General features: G+C 34.1%; 1 protein-coding gene across 2 annotated transcripts in view; it reads right to left on the reverse strand.

Annotated features, from left to right (window-relative positions):
* The window catches only part of CNOT6L (CCR4-NOT transcription complex subunit 6 like), a 104,602-nt gene that overhangs the window by 23,039 nt on the left and 61,166 nt on the right, over positions 1 to 20,397 (reverse strand). For both annotated transcript variants that reach the window (XM_025886954.2, XM_025886953.2), the window contains exons 5-8: positions 20,243 to 20,332; positions 12,215 to 12,283; positions 9,411 to 9,568; positions 7,042 to 7,196 (exon numbers count right to left, since the gene is read on the reverse strand). In XM_025886954.2, coding sequence (XP_025742739.1) covers positions 7,042 to 7,196; positions 9,411 to 9,568; positions 12,215 to 12,283; positions 20,243 to 20,332 — 472 coding nt within the window. The remainder of the gene's footprint in view (positions 1 to 7,041; positions 7,197 to 9,410; positions 9,569 to 12,214; positions 12,284 to 20,242; positions 20,333 to 20,397) is intronic.

Consider the following 20,397-nt stretch of genomic DNA (forward strand, 5'->3'; position numbering starts at 1 on the left):
ACACACACACACACACACACACACACACACACACACACACACACACCTACCTTTATCCATTCCTTCGATCAATGGACACTTGGGCTGCTTCCCTATCTTGACTATTGTAAATAATGCTTCTATAAACATAGGGTGCATGCATCCCTTTGAATTAGTGTTTTTGTATCCTTTAGGTAAACATCCAGTAGTGCAACTGCTGGATCGTAGGATAGTTCTATTTTTAACTTTCTGAGGAAACTCCATACCATTTTCCAGAGTGGCTGGACCAGTTTGCATTCCCACCAACAGTGCACAAAGGTTCCTTTTTCTCCACATCCTCGCCAACACCTGTTGTTTCTTGTGCTGTTGATTTTAGCCATTCTGACAGGTGTGAGGTGATATCTCATTGTAGTTTTAACTGTCATTTCCCTGATAAGTGATGATGAGCAACTTTTCATGTGCCTATTGACCATCTGTATGTCTTCGTTGAGAAATGTCTGTTCATGTCTTCCACCCATTTTTTAATTGGATTATTTGTGTTTTGGGTGTGGAGTTGTGTAAGTTCTTTATATATTTTGGATACTAACCCTTTATTGGATATGTAATTTGCAAATACCTTTCCTCATTCTGTAGTTTGCCTTTTAGTTCTGTTGATTATTTCCTTTGCTGTGCAAAAGCATTTTATTTTGATGTAGTCCCAATAGTTTATTTTTGTTTATCTTGACTCAGGAGACCTAGACCTATCTAGAGAAAAGTTGCTACGCTGATGTCAGAGAATTTCCTGATTAAGGACACTGAAATTTCATTCTTTTTTCCCAGAAGATTGAATATCCCTTCCAGCTTTTGAATTTCATAAATCTTATGTGTATAGACTGGTCTTTTCTGAAATAAACAAAATTCTCAACAGGACAGAACCAATAATAAAAACACCATGCTGCCCATTACTGAGGATCTACTTTGTATCAAGACTTGTGATAGGTACTGAATTCATACATATTAGTCCTAAAATTTGCAAAAAAACTTGCAAGGGGTGAATATGGAAACACACTACCCAGATTCCTCATCAATCCTTCAGGAATTGCTCCAGCTGCAGATAGCTACATCACCCAAGGTCAAGTACTTCTAGGAGTGGCCTACATCCAGTTATAGATCAAAAACAAAACATCAAAGTTTAGGGATGTTGGTCCCTCCTCCTGCGTTAACTCTCACAGGCCATTTCAGCTCCAAAGCTACAGGTAGGATCTGCTGAGGCTGTCAGGCTGACAGAACAGAACAACTCTGTTCTCTATGCCCAATTCTATTTCTTCCCTGTTCCCTTCCACAAAGGAACACCGAACTACCTTATCTTTTCGAAAAATGAGGTGATTTGTTCATCTTCAATATCCTAGAACTTCTCCTACACTGCAACATTCATAACAGATTACCCATGCCAGTTCTGCAATCATACTTTCACAGGATCTTTTAGTACCATGTGATATAATTATCTTGATTTGGAAACCTAACTAGTTCAGGCAGTTTAGTGACTCTCTTGCCTTACCAGTCTCCTCTTCACCTGGTCTTACTTTATTAGTCTTTCCACTTTGAACAAAATTCTCATCATGAAAGCAAAATAGAAGTTGTACAGCTGTTTTATACCTTGATCCTCAATTAGTGATTACACAATCCACAATGGGTATATCCCTTAAGTGCATGGTATTTAAAATACCCCTTAGCATTTTCACCAAGCCTCTGCTTCTTAGTCTTCTTGGCAAAGATCACAGGTTCAGTCAACTTCTTTTTAAAACACATGCCTAGTTACTGACTTTTCTTCATTTATAAATGAATCCTGAACAATTATTCAGTTTATTAATTCTTCCACCTACCCCTTCAACTTTCTTCCTAATTGGTATAATTAATGATTGTACTGCCTCACTTTTGACTTTTACAACTTCAAATATCAGCTTTTTAATATCTGTGGTTTCAAAAAGTTCAGAAAAATGAATGCAGTTTTCCTAAACAGAGTATATACATCCTTATAACTAACACTCCCTTCCTTGGCCCTTACAAATACTAAAGAGGACAGGGTCACACTCTCAAATTTTATCATTTCAGCTTCACCAATAGTTTGTTTTTTTTTTCCAGATTTATTTATTAGAGAGCGCACATACGGGGGGGTGGGGCGTGGGCAGGGGCACAGGGAGAGAGTGTCCTAAGCAGACTTCGAGCTGAATGTGCAGTCTGACGCAGGGCTTCATCTCACAACCCTGATAGCAAAACCTGAGCTGAAACCAAGAGCTGTATGCTTATCCAAATGCACCACCCAGGTGCCCCTTCACCAAGAGTTGAAGAACCAAAGAGATAGTTGAGAACTAAGGAACCAAAGAAAGTTCCTTCTTTACAGTGAGAATTAAGCAAAAGCAAGATAGGCTTCTTATAGGTAAGAACTTTTCAGGTGCTCTGCCTTAAGAAAATTTCCAGCATTAGTGCAGATAGCTGTAGTCTCCCACACTTTGTCTGGTTTTTGTGTTTATTTTATACGGTATTTATAATACATTTATAGTAGAGTAAGAAATAATTATCCATATTCTTTTCATACTACCTGATCGATACTATTTCTTAATTTCCCCTCCTACACATAACCAAACACACTCCACTCTGCTTTGACTTTCTGTCTCACAGATTTACCTATAGGTGACATTCTGACATACAGAGATCTCTTCCTCATTCTTTCTATTAGATGTTAGTTTTGAATAAAACATACTGGTTTACGTTACTTTCCATTCACTAATCCAAACCATCAATCCTTGGTTAATATGTAAAATCTTATAACTTGTCTCTATTTCATTTTATTATTCCTATTCTATATCGAGTACACAGATGCTGTATTAATCCTCATGCTATTTTTTTATTTTAGTCTAAGAATTCTTTTTATCTTTGTGAAAAGTCTTATTTTATAGAAAGTCAAATGGGCATAGAGAGATCATATATGCTATAATCAAAAAACAAAGACCCCACCCTTCTTACATGATTTGAGGAAGATTACTAGGTTGAATGTTTCAAATACAGCCTGCAAACAGAACAATGAGATAACTCAATTTCTTACTAGCTTGGATCTAAAGTAATTTTATGGGCTGTGATGTGATTAAATCAATGGCAGAGAGGACAGTGAATGCCAACTATGAGCAAGTGAAACAATATATAAGACTTGAGTAATATTCCCTCCCTGAATTCATTTACAAGCCAAAAGAACAAAAGGTACATAGTCAAGAAAAGAATATAAGCACACAAAAGTAAACTATGACCCTTTCTGGGTCATATTCCAGCACTCTTAAACCTAAACCAAACAGAAGTTTTTACTGTATATTTAGGGTAAGATGCTATGTGTTCTTGGGTCCCTTTAAATAATCATGGGAGTGCCAGAAAAGAACTTGCTAAAAAAGGTAAGCTTAGACACTGGGATAAATTAGGAAGAAAAGTAGATATGCACTGTCCTGCCTATCTTTGTACAACTCTTTGAACCACTGAAACCACTTTTACATTCTTAATCATTTTAGCCCCAGAGGAAACCTCTCAAATTAGGTGAAAGTTATTACTATCTATATTGTGCCATTTGTGGCACAAAGCAGTAATTTTATGTTCCAGATTAAATTTATGGGAAAGTGAATAACAGAAACCAAAAATCACAATCTGTTTTTTAAAAATCACACAGACAAATTCTAAATGCAACCACCACTGATGACACAGGAAATCAGTATCTGAGAAACCAGTGAGAAGGAATTACCACATCAGGTCCTTTTGGAATGATACTATAACCTCTGGATGCCCTCTTCTCAAGCACAAAACTACTGTAATAACATAGGAAGGAAAAGCGAAGACTTGGCCTTACCTGGTAAATCTGAGACTGGAAGCAGGTTAGAAAGCAGAGACAATACAGCAAAGACTGAGAACCATGACAACCTAGTTTTAAATTCTATTGGAAGAGACTGCTTCTCCACAGTGTAATGGTCATCTGTTCTAACACTGTCTCATCTTTCCCTTTTTCACCGGATGTCAAGATCAGATCAGAACTTTAACTTCAGGAGAAGCAAGTAAGTCTAGCATCTAGGCCTTGTTTCATCTCCATTTTTCTCCATTTTCAATTTCTTTCTGTGTATCTGGATCCAAGCCTACTTCTACTAACTGCTAAATCTATAGGACAAAATATGGCAAAAGGAAATTTAAATTTCTGAGCCTAAAAAACTTATCTATAGTAAGTCTTTCCATACACACACAACAAAAAAATACATACACGTATCTTATAAAATCTCTGCACTGAATATAGTGATAGTTACTGAGATAAAGGACAAAGCAAAAGCTGACTTCTAGCATTTTATGAATCGAAATTTCTATTTTCTGGTAACTCCATGCATCTAACTACCCAAAAAGTGTCGTAATGATGGCCAAAAGGTCCTGCCAAATCTTGAAGTACCTTCTGAAGCCCCGAAGATTAAACTACAGTGAGTATGATGCAAGGGATTATTTTACTGTATTCCAGTTCTCTGAAAATTGGTAATCTATGTCCTAGTCTTTACTAAGCAATATCCTATCCTTTCATCACAATGGATGAGAAATTTTTATCACAGCATTTTGCTAAAAACAGTAATTATTATAGTTTCTATTTATGGTTACCTACTCTGTACCACCATTTTCCATGAAAAACTGTCATCAATGAAGATTAGGAATTATGAGATACTCTGGTTTTAGAAGAATGAGACTTTGAGAATGAGACTTGAAGTACTCTTCCTACAGCTATCCTTTGACTTTGTCAGCTTTATTAACTACATAAAGAAATTATCTTAGATGGTAACGCACAAATAAATACAGATGAGGAAATAAGCCCAGAAAGGGTAAGTGACTCATTCAAGATTATATAGCTATGTAAGCAGGAGAACCACCTGGCTTCACAATTCTTTTCTTTGCACTGTATTATCTCTCCGATCTGAAGAAAGAATAGAATAAAGGCATGGTAGTATACTTTGTGTTAAATTTCAAATAGTTTGGCACTGGATAGTTAGCTCATACAACATCAACAAGTATTTGATACTGCTCACAAAAGAATATATATACTCAAAGTATTCATCTATTACTGGATTCATGCTACTATTCAGGCAAAAAGAGTTGACATATGGAAGAAAACCAAATGATGCACCTAACTATTTCCTTTGTGTTCACTTAATTCAAGCATCAATTTTTAGAAGTGTTTGAGAGTTTCCTAGATATTAGTTATAATTGTTAGTTCAAAATCTTAACTACTTCTAGTAAATTATCAAGGCATTTTAGATTTTCCTCTCAAACTGTGATGGGGATGATAAAAATTATATTATCTTCCTTTGGGAAGAAACAATGGCAAATGGAAAAAGAACTTGATGTTTTCTCTCAATATTACCAGTACTCTTTCTTCAATTATGACGTTTCAAGGAAATGTGTACATGAATATAGGTAACAAACATCAAATTCAAGGCAATTTTTCCAAATAAGGTAACCTTTTAAGAGGTACAAGTGATACCAGAAGCTCAATCAGAAACCTAAAATTCAGTTTAGCACCATGGTTAAAAGCACTGACTCTGAAGCCACACTACTCCCTGTACGTTTGTCTCCTCATGTATAAAAATGAGAATATAGCTCTACCCCTAGCTCTGAGGTTGCTTTAAAAATTCAGCAAGAGAATCCATAAGAGGCCTACCAGTATATGAAAGTATTATCTATTGTTAGTCTGAAATTCGTAAAAAAAAAAAAAAAAATCGCCAACCAAATAGAAGAATTTAGTATATTCTAACCTCAAATACTGCAGGCCTATCCATTAGCCAAAATGAGACTATCTCAGGGAATAAATAAAAATTCAGAGAAAAGACAGGAAATTGGGTACAAATAAATGAGAAAAAGTACGCCAGGTATCTTTTAAATTCACTTAATTCATTTACTTAACATAACATGCTAGTAATATGCCTTTATCAATAAAAACATGTAACTGGCTTTGTGATAACTGGTAATAAAAAGGGGGCAATACTGGAAAATAGTATATGCTTATCCTCTAAGTAGATGATTCCTTATCTAATGTATCAAACCCAAATTATTAACCATGGGACTCAACCTCTACCAGATTTTACACATTTCAGTCTTCTGTTGGAGATTCCTTTGTATTTGCCTTTCTGGGTCAAAAATATGATTCCCTCTTTTCCTCAGGATAACAATTAAATATGCCTGTAATCATCTAGCTACTCAGCCAGCACTCAAAAGGAGACAGATTTCTGAGTGTGCTGTGGCACTCTACCCTCGAGGAGGAAATGCAGTTTCCTAAATCCAGTGCACACAAGATAACAAAGGCTTCTACAAGATCATTTATGTATTTTAATAAGCAGATTCGTGACATTCTCATCTTTGACTTACTTTAATCAACTACATCAACAGCCCCCAAAAAACACAAATGTTTTCTCTGTGTTTGATAATGACTGCTTTCCACTGTCCTATCTCAGTCAATCCTTTAACTCTATTGTCCCTCTTCCACTCTCCCTCATCTCTATTTTATTTTGATTTTCTTATACAATTACCTTTTCCTACTAGACCAGAGCTCTGAGTGGGATTAGGAACCATGTCTTGTCTATCTTTATGTCTATCTTGACCAGCATAGCACCTGTCACAAAGCAACTGCTCAGTAAACATTTAGTGAATAAATGATTATATATATGAAATGTTAATGGAAAAGGATGAAAAAGGTTAACAACATTAATGATTCTGAAAAAGCCAACTACCAAAACAAAAATCACAGAAAGAAACCAGATCACTCATTTCAAATCTTAAAAGGCACTATGCTTTTTTTTTTTACACCAGAAGTATTTTACTTCATGAAAATATATTTACCTCTCAAAATTTTTAGTGTAATTTGGCAATAAAGCATAAAGTATAATAAACATTCTTAAAAACACAGCCTAAGAAATATAACATTACCAGCAATTTTAATTTTTACATAGCTTGCTTTCTAGCTAGCTTTTGTTAATTTGTATATTAAAGAAGTATACACTACTATGCTTTGTTTCCTTAACTCACTTTTCTGTTTTGAAGAATATTGCACAACCGTCCACATGCTTTCTCTCCTGCTCAGACATGATTTTGGCACGTGACTTTGGAGAAAAAAATCCATCATATCCACGCTCCTTCAATGCTGGCAGAAAGAGAGTGAAGTATTGCTCTGTTTCCACTTCCTGAGGTGAAAGAAAAGTTGTCACCGACATGACAGAGGAAAACTCTGACTAAGATATAAAAATGTTTAGCAGTGTAAAATGTGACTAAGTTAAAATAATTCACATAACAAGTATTATCTATCCTACCTTACCACTAGCAGCAGTCATTTGATAATGGCAGCTTTTAAACCTGAAAGAACATGAACTGCTGCATGATTTTTTCTTGCTTACCAGCTAGTTGGTCCCAAGTCTCTTTAGTTCCAATTTAGAGTTCATCCTACTATACATCAGTTCCTCAAAACTGGTAAAATTGGACATATTATAAATAAGCAGGAAGTAGTAAATTTTATTGAGGGGTAATTTTTAAAATTATTTATCTTTCTCAACTGCAATGGAAATGAATGATACCCAAGACTGAGAAGTTTAAGATTAACAAAAAGTTCTACTTTAAGGACTTTTTAGGTACCAGAACACCAATCATCCAACGGTCTCTGTTAATCCAGTATTTTTGAGTTAGACTATTTTATTCTTTGACCCATAAAATACTTTTAATCAATCTTTCCAAATGAAATAATCAAATGTCAAGATAATGATTTATCTATGATGATGCTCATAACATGATTTTATAACAGTAAAAACTAATAAATAGCCTAAATGTTCAACAGTAGAGAAAATGCTAAATCAATAAATATATATTCAGATAATGAACTGGCTTTGAAGAATTTTAGTAATATGGAAAGTGCATTAAGTACAACAGTGTGATCTCAACTTTATTTTGGAAAACAGGTCTGTAAATAGGAAAGTGAATTTTAAAAAGTGTAGAACAAATATTTCAGAAATTTTAACACAAAAACTATTTTTGGATTATGAGATTAGGTGTTTTCCTCCATCATTCCTTGTATTTTTTTCAAAATACTCAATTTCTCTAGAATCAACATTTTATACTATGGTATCACCTTTACAATAAAAAATACTTTTTATTTTTTTATTTTTAAAGATTTTATTTATTTGACAGAGACACAGTGAGAGAGGAAACACAAGCGGGGGGGGGGCGGGGAGGGAGAAACAGGCTTCCTGCCAAGCAGGGAGCCCGACATGGGGCTCGATCCCAGGACCCCGGGACCATGACCTGAGCCAAAGGCAGATGCCTGATGACTGAGCCACCCAGGCGCCCCAAAAAAATACTTTTTAAATTATGTTTTTATCCTTCAAACTATACTTAGAAGAATGTGAGGCTATCATTACTACAAATACTAAATAAAAAGAGGACAACTAAGTAACTACCTTTGTTTGCCTCCTTCTCCGCCAATTCTATGTCAGTTCTCAGTGTTTAGAAGAAAATTTAATTTTAAAGATTTTTATTATTTCCCAGGAAGTCATATGAACCACAGACAACATAAATTATCAAGCTACTCTAGTACAAAAAATTATTTAAAAAGTAATACCCTCCTCCTCAGGCTATACTAAAAAGCAGCTATAAAATTCTAATACTTAAAATTTTAAAATACCTTCATAAACATGTAATATGCTTTGAATGTTGCTAAGAAAAAGTTATTAAATACTACCTAGAAACCTTGGCTAGTTGAGTGTTGAAGCGCTGAAATACGCATTTCAACAAAAAGGTGTTTCTTCAGTTAAATTTATTATAATAAAGTTATAAAACAGAAAGTCTAAATTTCAGAGACGGTTTTTAAAATAATGCAAAAATGCATGACTTATAGCACAATATTTTTAAATGTTTACAATGTTTATCATTAAGGAACAGTGGACAAATAATATTTTTTAAAGATTCCATCATAAGTTAAATTCACATTCTTAAAAGTTTTCCCTTTCAACAATGCAAGTGATCTGTTCATAAGATAAACTTTTAACATGAATAATGGATGAGATTATTTTCACTTAATAGTAAATGAGTATAGGTGGATGGCTGTACTTAGCAAAACAGTTCCACTGTGGAAATGTCTTACCTGCTTATTAAAATTGCCCTTTTTAAGAGGAGAGAAAACAATTCCTTTTGAGTTCTGTTTTGAACACAGACTTTCTCTCTCCTGGAAGTAAGATCTATTAAGTTCACCTTTAAGTTTCAGATGATTTTTTTTTTTTTAAGATTTTATTTTTAAGTAATCTCTACACCCAATATGGAACTCAGAACTCACAACCCCGGAATCAAGAGCTGCTTGCTCCACCAAGTGAGCCAGCCAGGTGACCTCAGACAATTAATTTCTATAGTGTTACCTGAAGACTAATGATATCTGCATCACAGTTAACAATTTCTTCCATAATTCCCTTTTTCCTGTATTCCCAGTTTAATGCCCAGGATGGGCAATAGCCGTATAGCTGCCGGGTGGCGTATTTATCACATAACACATTGTAACACATAACCGTGAATGATGCTAAGAAGTGGGAGAGACAAAAAAAAGACAAAGGGAGAAAATTAGGCAAGTTTTTCAAAAAGAAGTAAAGTATCATGTGTATACCTGCACAAGCACAGATGGCACACAAACCTATCCCAAATATCATCATTGTGAAATGCCTTTTCAGCAAAATTCTGTTAAACTATATCTACTAAGACCTCACTGGAGTCCATCACATCAAAGTTCTTTCACTAGAATTAGACTTAGAGTTCATATTTTAGATTTTTAGGAAATTTATTTTAATAAAAATTCAAATTATAAGTCAGAATGCTAATTTTTTGCACATAATTTTTTGAGCAAAGCTCTATATAAGTGAACAAAAGTGAATTTTAGTTTTGTCCATTAAAAGACTCTAACTTCATCAATTTTTATTAACAAAATACCCACTATTTAATACTTTTGGGAGCCTCTTACTGCTCTTATTACAGTAAGCCAGAAGGATATGGACTAACAAAGTTTAGTTTTAAGAGAATCCTTTTTGCCAAATCATATAATCATTTCTGAAACTGAATTCTCATTTTAAAATGCCCTTGAACAACAAAAGAACTGTGAACAAACTAACAGGAGAACAAAGTTTATAGCCTTGCTACCCAAAAATGTGCTCGAAGACCAAGAGCATCAGTTATCACCTAGGAACTCAAAAATGCAGACTCTGGTACCACAAAGACCTACTAAGTCAGAACCTGAAGGCTGACAAAATCCCCAGGTGATTCACATGGACATTAGTTTGAAAAGCCCTGATTTTTATCAGTAATTCTCTATCCAGGCTGCCCATTAGAATCACTCTGTAGAGTGTTTTTTAAACGTGCTCATATCCAGGGCCCTGCTCAAGATGAAATAAGTTAGTGTATTTAGGGTCTAGATATTAGTATTTTTAAAAAGCATCCCAGATGATTATAATGGGCAGGTATGGTTGTGAATCACATACTTAAATAAAAGGTGAGGAATCCAAATAATGAAGTAATAATACTCGATTGAAGTTGGTTAAGATTTAGATAATGGGGAAAGTATTAAGAGAAACTCAGTTCAATGGTCCCCTGGGGATCAAACTGGAGGCCATTTTGTACACTCTTCACTTTTTCACTATCTGGTACTGATTCTTAGAGTTTTGTAGCTATAAATCGTAAGTTATTATACACATCTCCCTACTCACCAGAAGTAAAAGCCATTTTATTTAGCACTCAGATTCTACTTAGGAAAGTACAATACATCCCAAGGAAAATCCATACTCATTTTTCAATAAGGAAAGCCCAAGAACACATTACTTTGAGAATTCAACAACTGATGAAACGTTTCTGTTGTTCTTTTTCTTAATGAAAATGTACATATGCAGTATTAGGAAAGCTTTTCTTCAAGATTATGTTTACCAGTGCTCAAGAGAGGATTACTTTGAAGAACCAGAAAATGGCGTTTTTAAAATCAGAAAGGGAACCAATTAATTATGCATTAGGGAAGGCTAAACAAAATAAATCCACCTAAGTTAAGGCTTTGCAGAAAACCTTAAATATTCCTTTTACTCAGACCATCAATGTACATCCTGTTAATAGTAAGTGTTGCTCATGATGGAGCACTGACACAGTGCCTCCTAGAAATTCTAGGCTTGACTCTAAGAGTGTGGTAGTTTTAAAATTACTGCCTCTGGAAGACACAGAAATGTACTGTATATGCTGTTATTTCTCAGTGTTATTAAAATGCAAAAGAACCATGAAGATGTTACACTTCCTACATTTCCCAATTTCAAAGCAAATAATTTTTTCTGAATCCTCTTACTTCAAAAAGCACACAAACAGAAGGACTTTAAAAGTACATAAGTTCTGTGATTTACCCTTTAAAAAATTACTAAGTTGTCAGTCTTCAGTGACTGATCCAACCTTGGTATTAAAACAATAAAATTTTTATTTGTTAACTTTAAAATGAAATTAGGTATAATGAAAACTTACCCTTATGATTAAAAAGAAGGCATTTGGAGAAATACTAATTCACAACTTAAGTAGAATTCCCAATCCTAAAATGTCTAATAAGCAGTAAGAAGCACTATAAATGATGTCAAATCATTATTAGTCTCCACAAAGAGATAAAGGTTTATATTTTCTACATTACCGCAGTTCTAGAAATGCTAAACTATATCCTTAAATTGCTCACTCACACTCTACCATTTCTACACCACTGGCCTGGTATCATACTTTGTTTCCAATATAGCAAATACAGACTCAGTCTAAATTACTCTTTCACAAGTGTTACCACTCTACCCACTGAAGAAAGATAAAGTACCCAAGTAGTTTAAAATTTTCAGAAAAAATTCATTATTTTTTCATTTTTTCTTTTTAAGTCACCAATACCCTGTGTGAAGAGGCCATTTGGAAGGCTTTATTTTCTTATTTGGAAGCCTTTATTACAAGGAATAACTGTAAAACCAAGAGCTACATCACTGTGAAAGATAGAGGAGAATCCTACACATGGCCTTAAAGTGGGTTTTATACTTTCAAATCTACCCGTCAGTATTTTTTGAAGCTCATCTACCTTGTGGACATAAAATGAAGGCTAGTTATAATTGTATCACAAAGCCCAAATGGCATTTCAAGTATTTCTGAAAAAAATCAAAGAAAAATAAGAAAAACTATTTACCTGATGGCAGAATTTGGTCTCGTTCTTTTAATGTAATCCATGGCCTCGGAGGAAGCTGCTCTGGATGAACTGGGGGGAGGAAAAATCTTTTTTAAACATAAGTTAATTTCATGTGCTTCTAAAATCAGTATCATTTACTTTATAATGTAAAATCAACTTCTGTTTTCTCTTCTGCTGTAATGGCCCACAACTGACTTAAAAATCTAACACTGAAATATAAAGAAGATTTAGAAGCCAAAGGAAATTTAAGCAGACCTATGCAGAAAATACATAATGAACATAAGAAAAGAACATTAGGAAACTCATTATTGGCATTTCCACTTACACAGTATTTATGAGAAGTACCTATTTAAAACCTTAAATAAGATCAGGGTGCCTGGGTCCCTCAGTCGGTTAAGCACCTGACTCCTGATTTCCGTTCAGGTCATGATCTCAGGGTCCTGGAATGAGCCCAGCCAGGGGCTCTCCTCTCAGCAGGGAGTCTGCTTGGGATTTTCTCCCTTTCCCTCTTCCCCTCCCCCTGCTCACACACACTCTAAAATAAATAAAAATCTTAAAAAAAAAAAAAACCACAACCTTAAGTAAACTCTTATGTCTTAATTACAAATGTAAACAATGTAAATTTCCCTACTGGGAAATCAAAGCTTTGTGAAGTTCCAAAATACTAATAAAGTGAAATATTCAAATATCTTTAAAATAGAAAAAAAACACATGTGAATGCATAATAGAAATGAATGAATTTTATAATGGGGCTTTCATTTCCTAATTTTAAACTTTTTATTTTATAACATCCATGTAAAACAAGAGATTAGAACTACATTATACAGAAAAAAGTAAGGCACTGGTTAAACATTAATTACTCAGATATGGTTATCAATACCATTGAACTAAAAGCTACCCAACTATCAGATGAGAGAAAATTCACTAAGCTAAGATTTAACTTCACTTTTACTTTTTCCTTTTAAGAACACTGACAATTACAGGACAATTAGATTCTAAGTTTGCAAATTTTCCCAGGGAATGCAGTGGCTGAGAAATGTATTCCTTTAAAACAAAACACTCTTATCTTCACCCAGCCACAGAAATTTTGACCAGAGTATTTAAGATCTTTAAAAGTTTCACTTTACTAACCATTTTGGTGTTCCAAAAGCCTATCTAAAGGATGCATGTTTTAACATCCATACTTTTCATTATTTTGCATAGTCCATATCTTGCCAGGAAAGGAATGAAGGTTATCATAAGATGACAAACCATCCAGCTGAATCAACATATTGAATTCTGGAAAAAATCATGCCTGCCAGGAGTGCCATGCCACAATCATGAGAACTATCTAAGAAATGGAAAGCCCAATATATAAATACAATGAAGTATAAATGAACTTTCTAGCTGTTGGGTTCCTTATCAGCAAATGGTTAAAAATTCAGAAATCAAAAAATCCTCAGAATAAAACAAATAAGGTGATGCTGACATTCTGGTGCTTCCCAAAACTTTACTAATATATTTTAACTAATACATCACAATATATCAGTATAAGTAAAATGCATAGTATTCACCAACAATATCCGAAGAGCCAAAACCTATGAAAAAACAGTGTATCTCACCAGTAACCAGGAAAAATAAAAAGATGAGAGAGCATGTTTTTATCCAGGTTGTCCCCAAAATTTTAATATATCCAGAACTGATAATGGTGATAAGATATGAATACTTGCATATATAGTTGGTAAGAATATAAACTGGGAGCTATCTGGGAGGACAAGCTGGATCATCTTTTAACATTTAAACATCCATGTCCCTGTGACTCAGCAATTCTATTTCCTGGGATCAGCCCTATCTGCTTAAAGAAGCATTCAAATAGATATTACACTATTGTTTATAACAGCAAAAACAAGGGTAAATGGCTAATACCCATTTTATAGAAGTCTATGCTATAGTTTAAGAAAAAAAGGATAGATACATGTGTGCTAAAGTGGAAAGCTATACAAGAAATACTGAGTGAAAACAACTAGAAAATATATAATGATGAGGCGCCTGGGTGGCTCAGACAGTTAAGCGGATGACTCTTGATTTCAGCTCAGCTCATGATCTCAGGGTCCTCAGATTAAGCCCTGCATTGGGCTCCCCGCTCAGCAGGGAGTCTGCTTGAGGATTCTCTCTCTCTCTCTCTCTCTCTCTCTCTGCCCCTCTCCCTGCTTATGCATGCACTCTCTCTCAAATAAATCTTTAAATATATACATAATGATAAAATAGAATATGTTTATTAGAAAACATTTTAAAAACACACATGAATAGTAGTATCATAACATTTCTACCAGTATAATTTTTATATGTAAATGTCTACCAAAATATCTACAAGAACACACACCCAACTTATAAGTGTGTCTACTTACCATGGAGGGGACACGGAATTAAAGATATTGGTCAAAGAAAATTTTAGTCTTAACAGGAATTTTTATAAGGAGAATATATATTCATGTGTGACATATACTTAAAATTAATGTTTTCTAAGATGAAACTGCAATGTCAGTGATATGACAAACCATCAAATAAAGACTGTTTAACAGATATATATATGGTCCTAGATACAGTACTAGAATTTGAATCAATATGGAAGTCTGTTCTCATGAATAGAAAAGAAGAGACAGCAGTTAACACAGTAATATGTCTCTCAGGATCATACCTAAAATGTGATAAAACATTTTTATCTTCCATACATGCCACACCAGGTGCCAGACAGTACTGCAATCAGCCCTGGAGCCAGGAGGAATAGATTGGGGGCAGGGAGTAGGGCAGCAAGAAAATCCTGATTTCTCTGGCCAGTGAAGCCAAAAAGGAGACGTACAGCAAGTATTAGGTGGGAAACACACTTAGTGGCAGTGGTAATCCAACATGCTAATGGCAATCTCTCTAACAGAGCCCCAGAGAGACAATCCATCCCAACACTCCAGTAACCAGCAGCATTGGGCCTGGTTTGCCCACAGTAAGGGTGTCAGCTGAGCCTGGAAGAGCTGACAGAACCCACATGCTAACCCTAAACTGGGCAACTGCCTGCTAAAATTGAGATTTAATTTTAAAAGGATCAAGAGTTTCCAAACATAACATTCAAAATATCTAGGATACAAGTGAAAATCACTGGTCATACCAAAGACCAGGAACTATCACAAATTAAACGAGAAAAGACTATCAACAGAGACCAACACAGAGAGGATTCAGATGTTGAAACTGACAGAGATTTTAGAGCAGCCATCATACAGTTGCTTCTAGAATTATAAATTCTCCTGAAACAAATGAAAAAATAAAAAGCCCAAAGAAGCGTAAGTTCTACTTTTTTGAAAAGATCCAAAATGAAATTACTCAACTGAAAAATACAATAATCAAGTAATAAAACTCACCAGAAGGGCACAAAAATAAAGATAACCCAAAAAAATGAGTGAATCTGAGTATTTCATTTGAACAGTTAAAAGGAAAATAAACTGGGCGGGAAAAATGAACAGAGCTTGAGAGACCTGTGGCACTGTTAACAAAAACTCTATGACTCATATCATCAGAGTCCAGAAGGAAGAGAAGAAAGAGCATGGGCTTAAAAAGTATTCTAAGAGATAATGGTTAAAATGTCTCAAATTTGGTAAATGACATAAATCTACAAATGCAAGAAGGTGAGCAAACTTCAAGTAGAATAAACCCAAAGAAATCCACACCAAGACACATCATAAACTGCTGAAAACTAAAGACAAAAAAAAAAAAAAAAAATCTGAAAAACATCAAAGAGAAAAGACACATTACCTATCAGGGAACAATGGGTTTCTTTTCTGAAACCATGGCAGCCAGAGGAAGTGGCACATTTTCAAGTGCTGAAAGAAAAGAACTGTCAAACCACAAATTATGTATTCTGCAAAAGTTCCCTTCAAAATCAAGGGGAAATTGCAGCACCTGGGTGGCTCAGTAGGTTAAGTGTCTGCCTTTGGCTCAGGTCATGATCTCTGAATCCAGGGATCCAGTCCCTGTTCAGCAGGGAGTCTGCTTCTCCCCCTCCCTCTGCCCCTCCCCCTGCTTGTGCTCGCTTTCTCTCTCTCTCTCTAATAAAGTCTTTTAAAAAATTAAAAAAAAAGAAATCGGGGGAAATAAAAATGTTATAAAAGGAAAACCACGAAACTTTGTTGTTAACAGACCTGCCCTTAAAAATGGCTAAAGGAAGCTCTCTAAACAGAAAGGAAATAATAACAGAAGAAATGGAACACCAAAAAGTAAAGAACAAGCAGTAAAATTAGGGGTAAATGCAATGGATTATCCTCTCCACATGAGCTTCTTAAATCCTATCTGATAGCTAAAGCACAAATTATAACATCTGTGTGGTACTCTGTGTAGGTAGAGGAAATATTAGAGACAATTACATTTTAAAAAAAGTGGGGAGTATGAAGGCACATAAATGGAAGTCAGGCAGCAATAATGCACTTGAAGTGATAAAACCATTATCAGTAGACTATGCTAAATATGTATATTGTGATATCTAGACCAACCACTAAAAATTCAAATCAGAACTCGAGGTTTCCCTTTTCACTACATCTGTATCTTTGGGGTAAATGCCCAGTAGTATAATCACTGGGTCATAGGGTAGCTCTATTTTAACTTTTTGAGGCACCTCCACACTGTTTTCCAAAGTGGCTGTACCAATTTGCATTCCCACCAACAGTGTGAGAGGGTTCCCCTTTCTCCACAACCTCTCCAACATTTGTTGTTTCTTTCCCTGTCAATTTTTGCCATTTGAACTGGTGTAAGGTGGTATCTCAATGTAGGTTTGATTTGAATATCCCTGAAATGCCCTTCAACAGACGAATGGATAAAGAAGATGTGGTCCATATATAAAATGGAATATTACTCAGCCATCAGAAAGGATGAATACCCAACTTTTACATCAACATGGATGGGACTGGAGGAGATTATGCTAAGTGAACTAAGTCAAGCAGAGAAAGTCAATTATCATATGGTTTCACTTATTTGTGGAACATGAGGAATAGCACGGAGGACATTAGGAGAAGGAAGGGAAAAATGAAGTGGGGGGGGGACACCAGAGGGGGAGCTCTATGTCAGATAAATGAATAAAATCTTAAAAGAAAAAAAACACAAAAAAACACCAATCTCAAATATACTCTTCCAAATAACAGAAAATAAATTTTATGATGCCAGTATAATCTTTATATTAAAACCTGACAAGGATATTGAAGAAAGGAAAATTATTGGCCAATCTCAAGCTCACATGCAAAAAATCCTAAGTAAAATATTAGCAAACTGAATAAAGGGATATATAAAACTACTATATTACAACCTACTTGAATTTATTTTAAGAATACAAAGGTGGTATAACATGAAAAATAAATACATTTACCAAATTAGCAGACTAAAGAACAGAAAATATATGCTCATCTTAATAGAGAAAGAGCATTTGATAAAATTAAACATTTGTTCATACTAAAAAATTAAAAACATAGAAGGAATAGGAGAATAGAATAGGAATAGAAGAACAAGCTAGGAACAGAAGAAAACTTACTAATCTGATAAACTTCCTTAACATATGTAAAAATTATGGTGAATGTCACATTTATTTGTAATTATGAAAAGCTAATAAATTTTGAAATTAGACAAATTATCACTACTTTTAGTTAGCATCTGCTGGTATCTTAGCAAGGGCAGTAAGGCAAGAAAAAGAAATAAAAGATAAAAGAATTAGAGAGTAATAAAAGTGTCATTATTCACAGATGATACAATTATAGAAATTGAAATAAAAATACATTAGCATTAAAAAGTTTAGCAAAGTGGCTGAATATGTATTTACCAAAGGCATTTACAAGTGTTCAGCAAGGTACCTGAATACCAATAAATATACAAAACCCAATTATATTCCATAAATAAGCAATAATAATCTTATTAAGTTCATTTCTGAAAAGACTTTAGAATAAATGTAATAAAAAATGTGAAGACCACTACACAGAAACCTAAAACTCAATACTGGGAGAAATTAGAGAAAGCACAATAAATCAACGAATAACCAACACTGTTAGGTTAGAAAATCCAGTGTTGTAAACATGTCAGTTCTTTCCAAAGCAATCTATAGATTCAATATACTCTCAACCTTAATCCCTACCTTTTGGGGAGGGGAGAAATTAGAAAAGCCAATTCCAACAATTTTAATGAAAATACAAGGTAAAGGAAGCATGGGGCAAAACTAGCTTAGACTTTACAATCAAATCAAGAGGGGAGACTTACTCTACTGAATCTTAAGACATTTATAAAAATACCATAATTAAAGACACTGTTATATTGCCATAAAGACTACTAGAAATGAACAGAGAATACAAAACGTCAGAAATAAACCCATACATACAATGACAATTTATGACAAAGATGACACTAAAAAACAGTAATGAAAGGACAGTCTTTTCAATAAATGGCTCAAGGTCAATTTAATCTGTATCATGGAAAAGTTATGAAAATTGACTCCTGTGTTACACAAATTGCAATTCTAGGAAGATACTAGCTTTAAATGTTACAAGTAAAAAATGGAATTTTTAGATACAGAAAAATATATCCTTGAGCTTGAGGTAGGGAAAAATTCTTAAACAGGACACAAAAGCAATACCATACTAGAAAAAATCAATAAATTCAATTATGTAAAATGTTTTCTGTTCATCAAAAGACAAATTAAGAAAGAGGAAAGGCAAACAATAGCATGGGACAAGACACCTGCAATATACACCAACAAATGACTTCTATCTAAAGTATAGAAGAACTCCTTAAAAATTACACACACATACACCCCACACACATGCCATATGAATGACCAAGTGGCTACATCTATTTAGACAATGAAGATATGTATTTTTAAAGCAGGAAGGAAATAGCGTACACATACTATACACACACACACTATATGTGTGTGTGTGTGTGTGTGTATATATATATATATATATATATATATATACGTATACATATACACACACACACACAGCTAAATTAAACTTTTAGCCATATATTCTTAATTTATTACTAAAAGAACCTCTCAAGTTTATTATCACTCTCCCATCAATCAAATTTTAGTCTTTATAGCCAAAAAATTTTAGAGGATATTAATTTGGTTTTACATTATTGTAAATATTACTATTTTAAAAAAATTTTGTATGTAGGTATCTTCTATAATGGAGAGAATTAAAAAGAGTACATATCCTGTAAATAAAGATTAAATTCCATCCTTTAAAAAAAAAAAAAAAGAGTACAGACAACATACTGTGATGATGGCCTCATGCTAGATTCTAGATTTCTCTCACTCTGTTTCAGGATTCTGTATTTTAGAAAGACATTATTCCAAGAAAAAGATCTGAATTTAAGCATCTACATACTTTGAGTGTAGATACATACATACATATTTTGAGTGCTTAAGCAAAAAAAGAAAAAGTTTTAAGTCAAATACTTAAAAGATTTCTTACATAGAAAAATTTCCATTTGGAATACAACTATTTTAGTCCGATATCTCTAGTGTTCTTGATCAAAATCCTGCTTGCAAAATTTCCACAACTGTGTAGTGAATCAAACTAGTAATTTCATGCACAAAAAATGTGTACAGTGTATGGGATCCATGTAATCTCCATCAAATTCAAACAATTAACAACTATGTATTTGTGATTAAGAGCAAGAGAATCTTGGGTTAACAGCTCTGGCATTAATCAGCTGTGTTAACCTGGGAAAATTAATTTATTCTCCCAATCTCAGAACTTGCATCTGTAGAATACCAGTAAAAATTGGGACCTCTTAGGTTCTTAGAAAAATTAAATGAAATAATGTAATTAAAGCTCCTAATATATTGCTTGGTAAATAGAAAGCACTCAGTGTATGAAAAGAATGTCCCATAATAGGAAGAACTCTAAAACTATGAGAAGTTATTTAAAAAAAAAAAAAATGGTCAGATGTTCTTAAGCAACATGTGACATATTAGCTAGTAGTAATATATGTAGAGTTCACTGACTAATCATTAAGAGTTACCTGCAAGATTGTCAAGCATGAAGTTCAGTAGCTTTCGGGTTCCATCTGGGTCCTGGTATAAATTGAGAATATCCTGTGATAAAGGATTGCCTAAAGCAGAATACAAAAATAAAATCTGTAAGACTTACAATTTTAAGACCAGACAAATGTACACA

The sequence above is a fragment of the Callorhinus ursinus genome, unplaced genomic scaffold, assembly GCF_003265705.2.
Source record: "Callorhinus ursinus isolate GAN/ISIS: 27379988/994484 unplaced genomic scaffold, GSC_fseal_2.0 scaffold4, whole genome shotgun sequence".
Taxonomy (NCBI): Eukaryota; Metazoa; Chordata; class Mammalia; order Carnivora; family Otariidae; genus Callorhinus; species Callorhinus ursinus.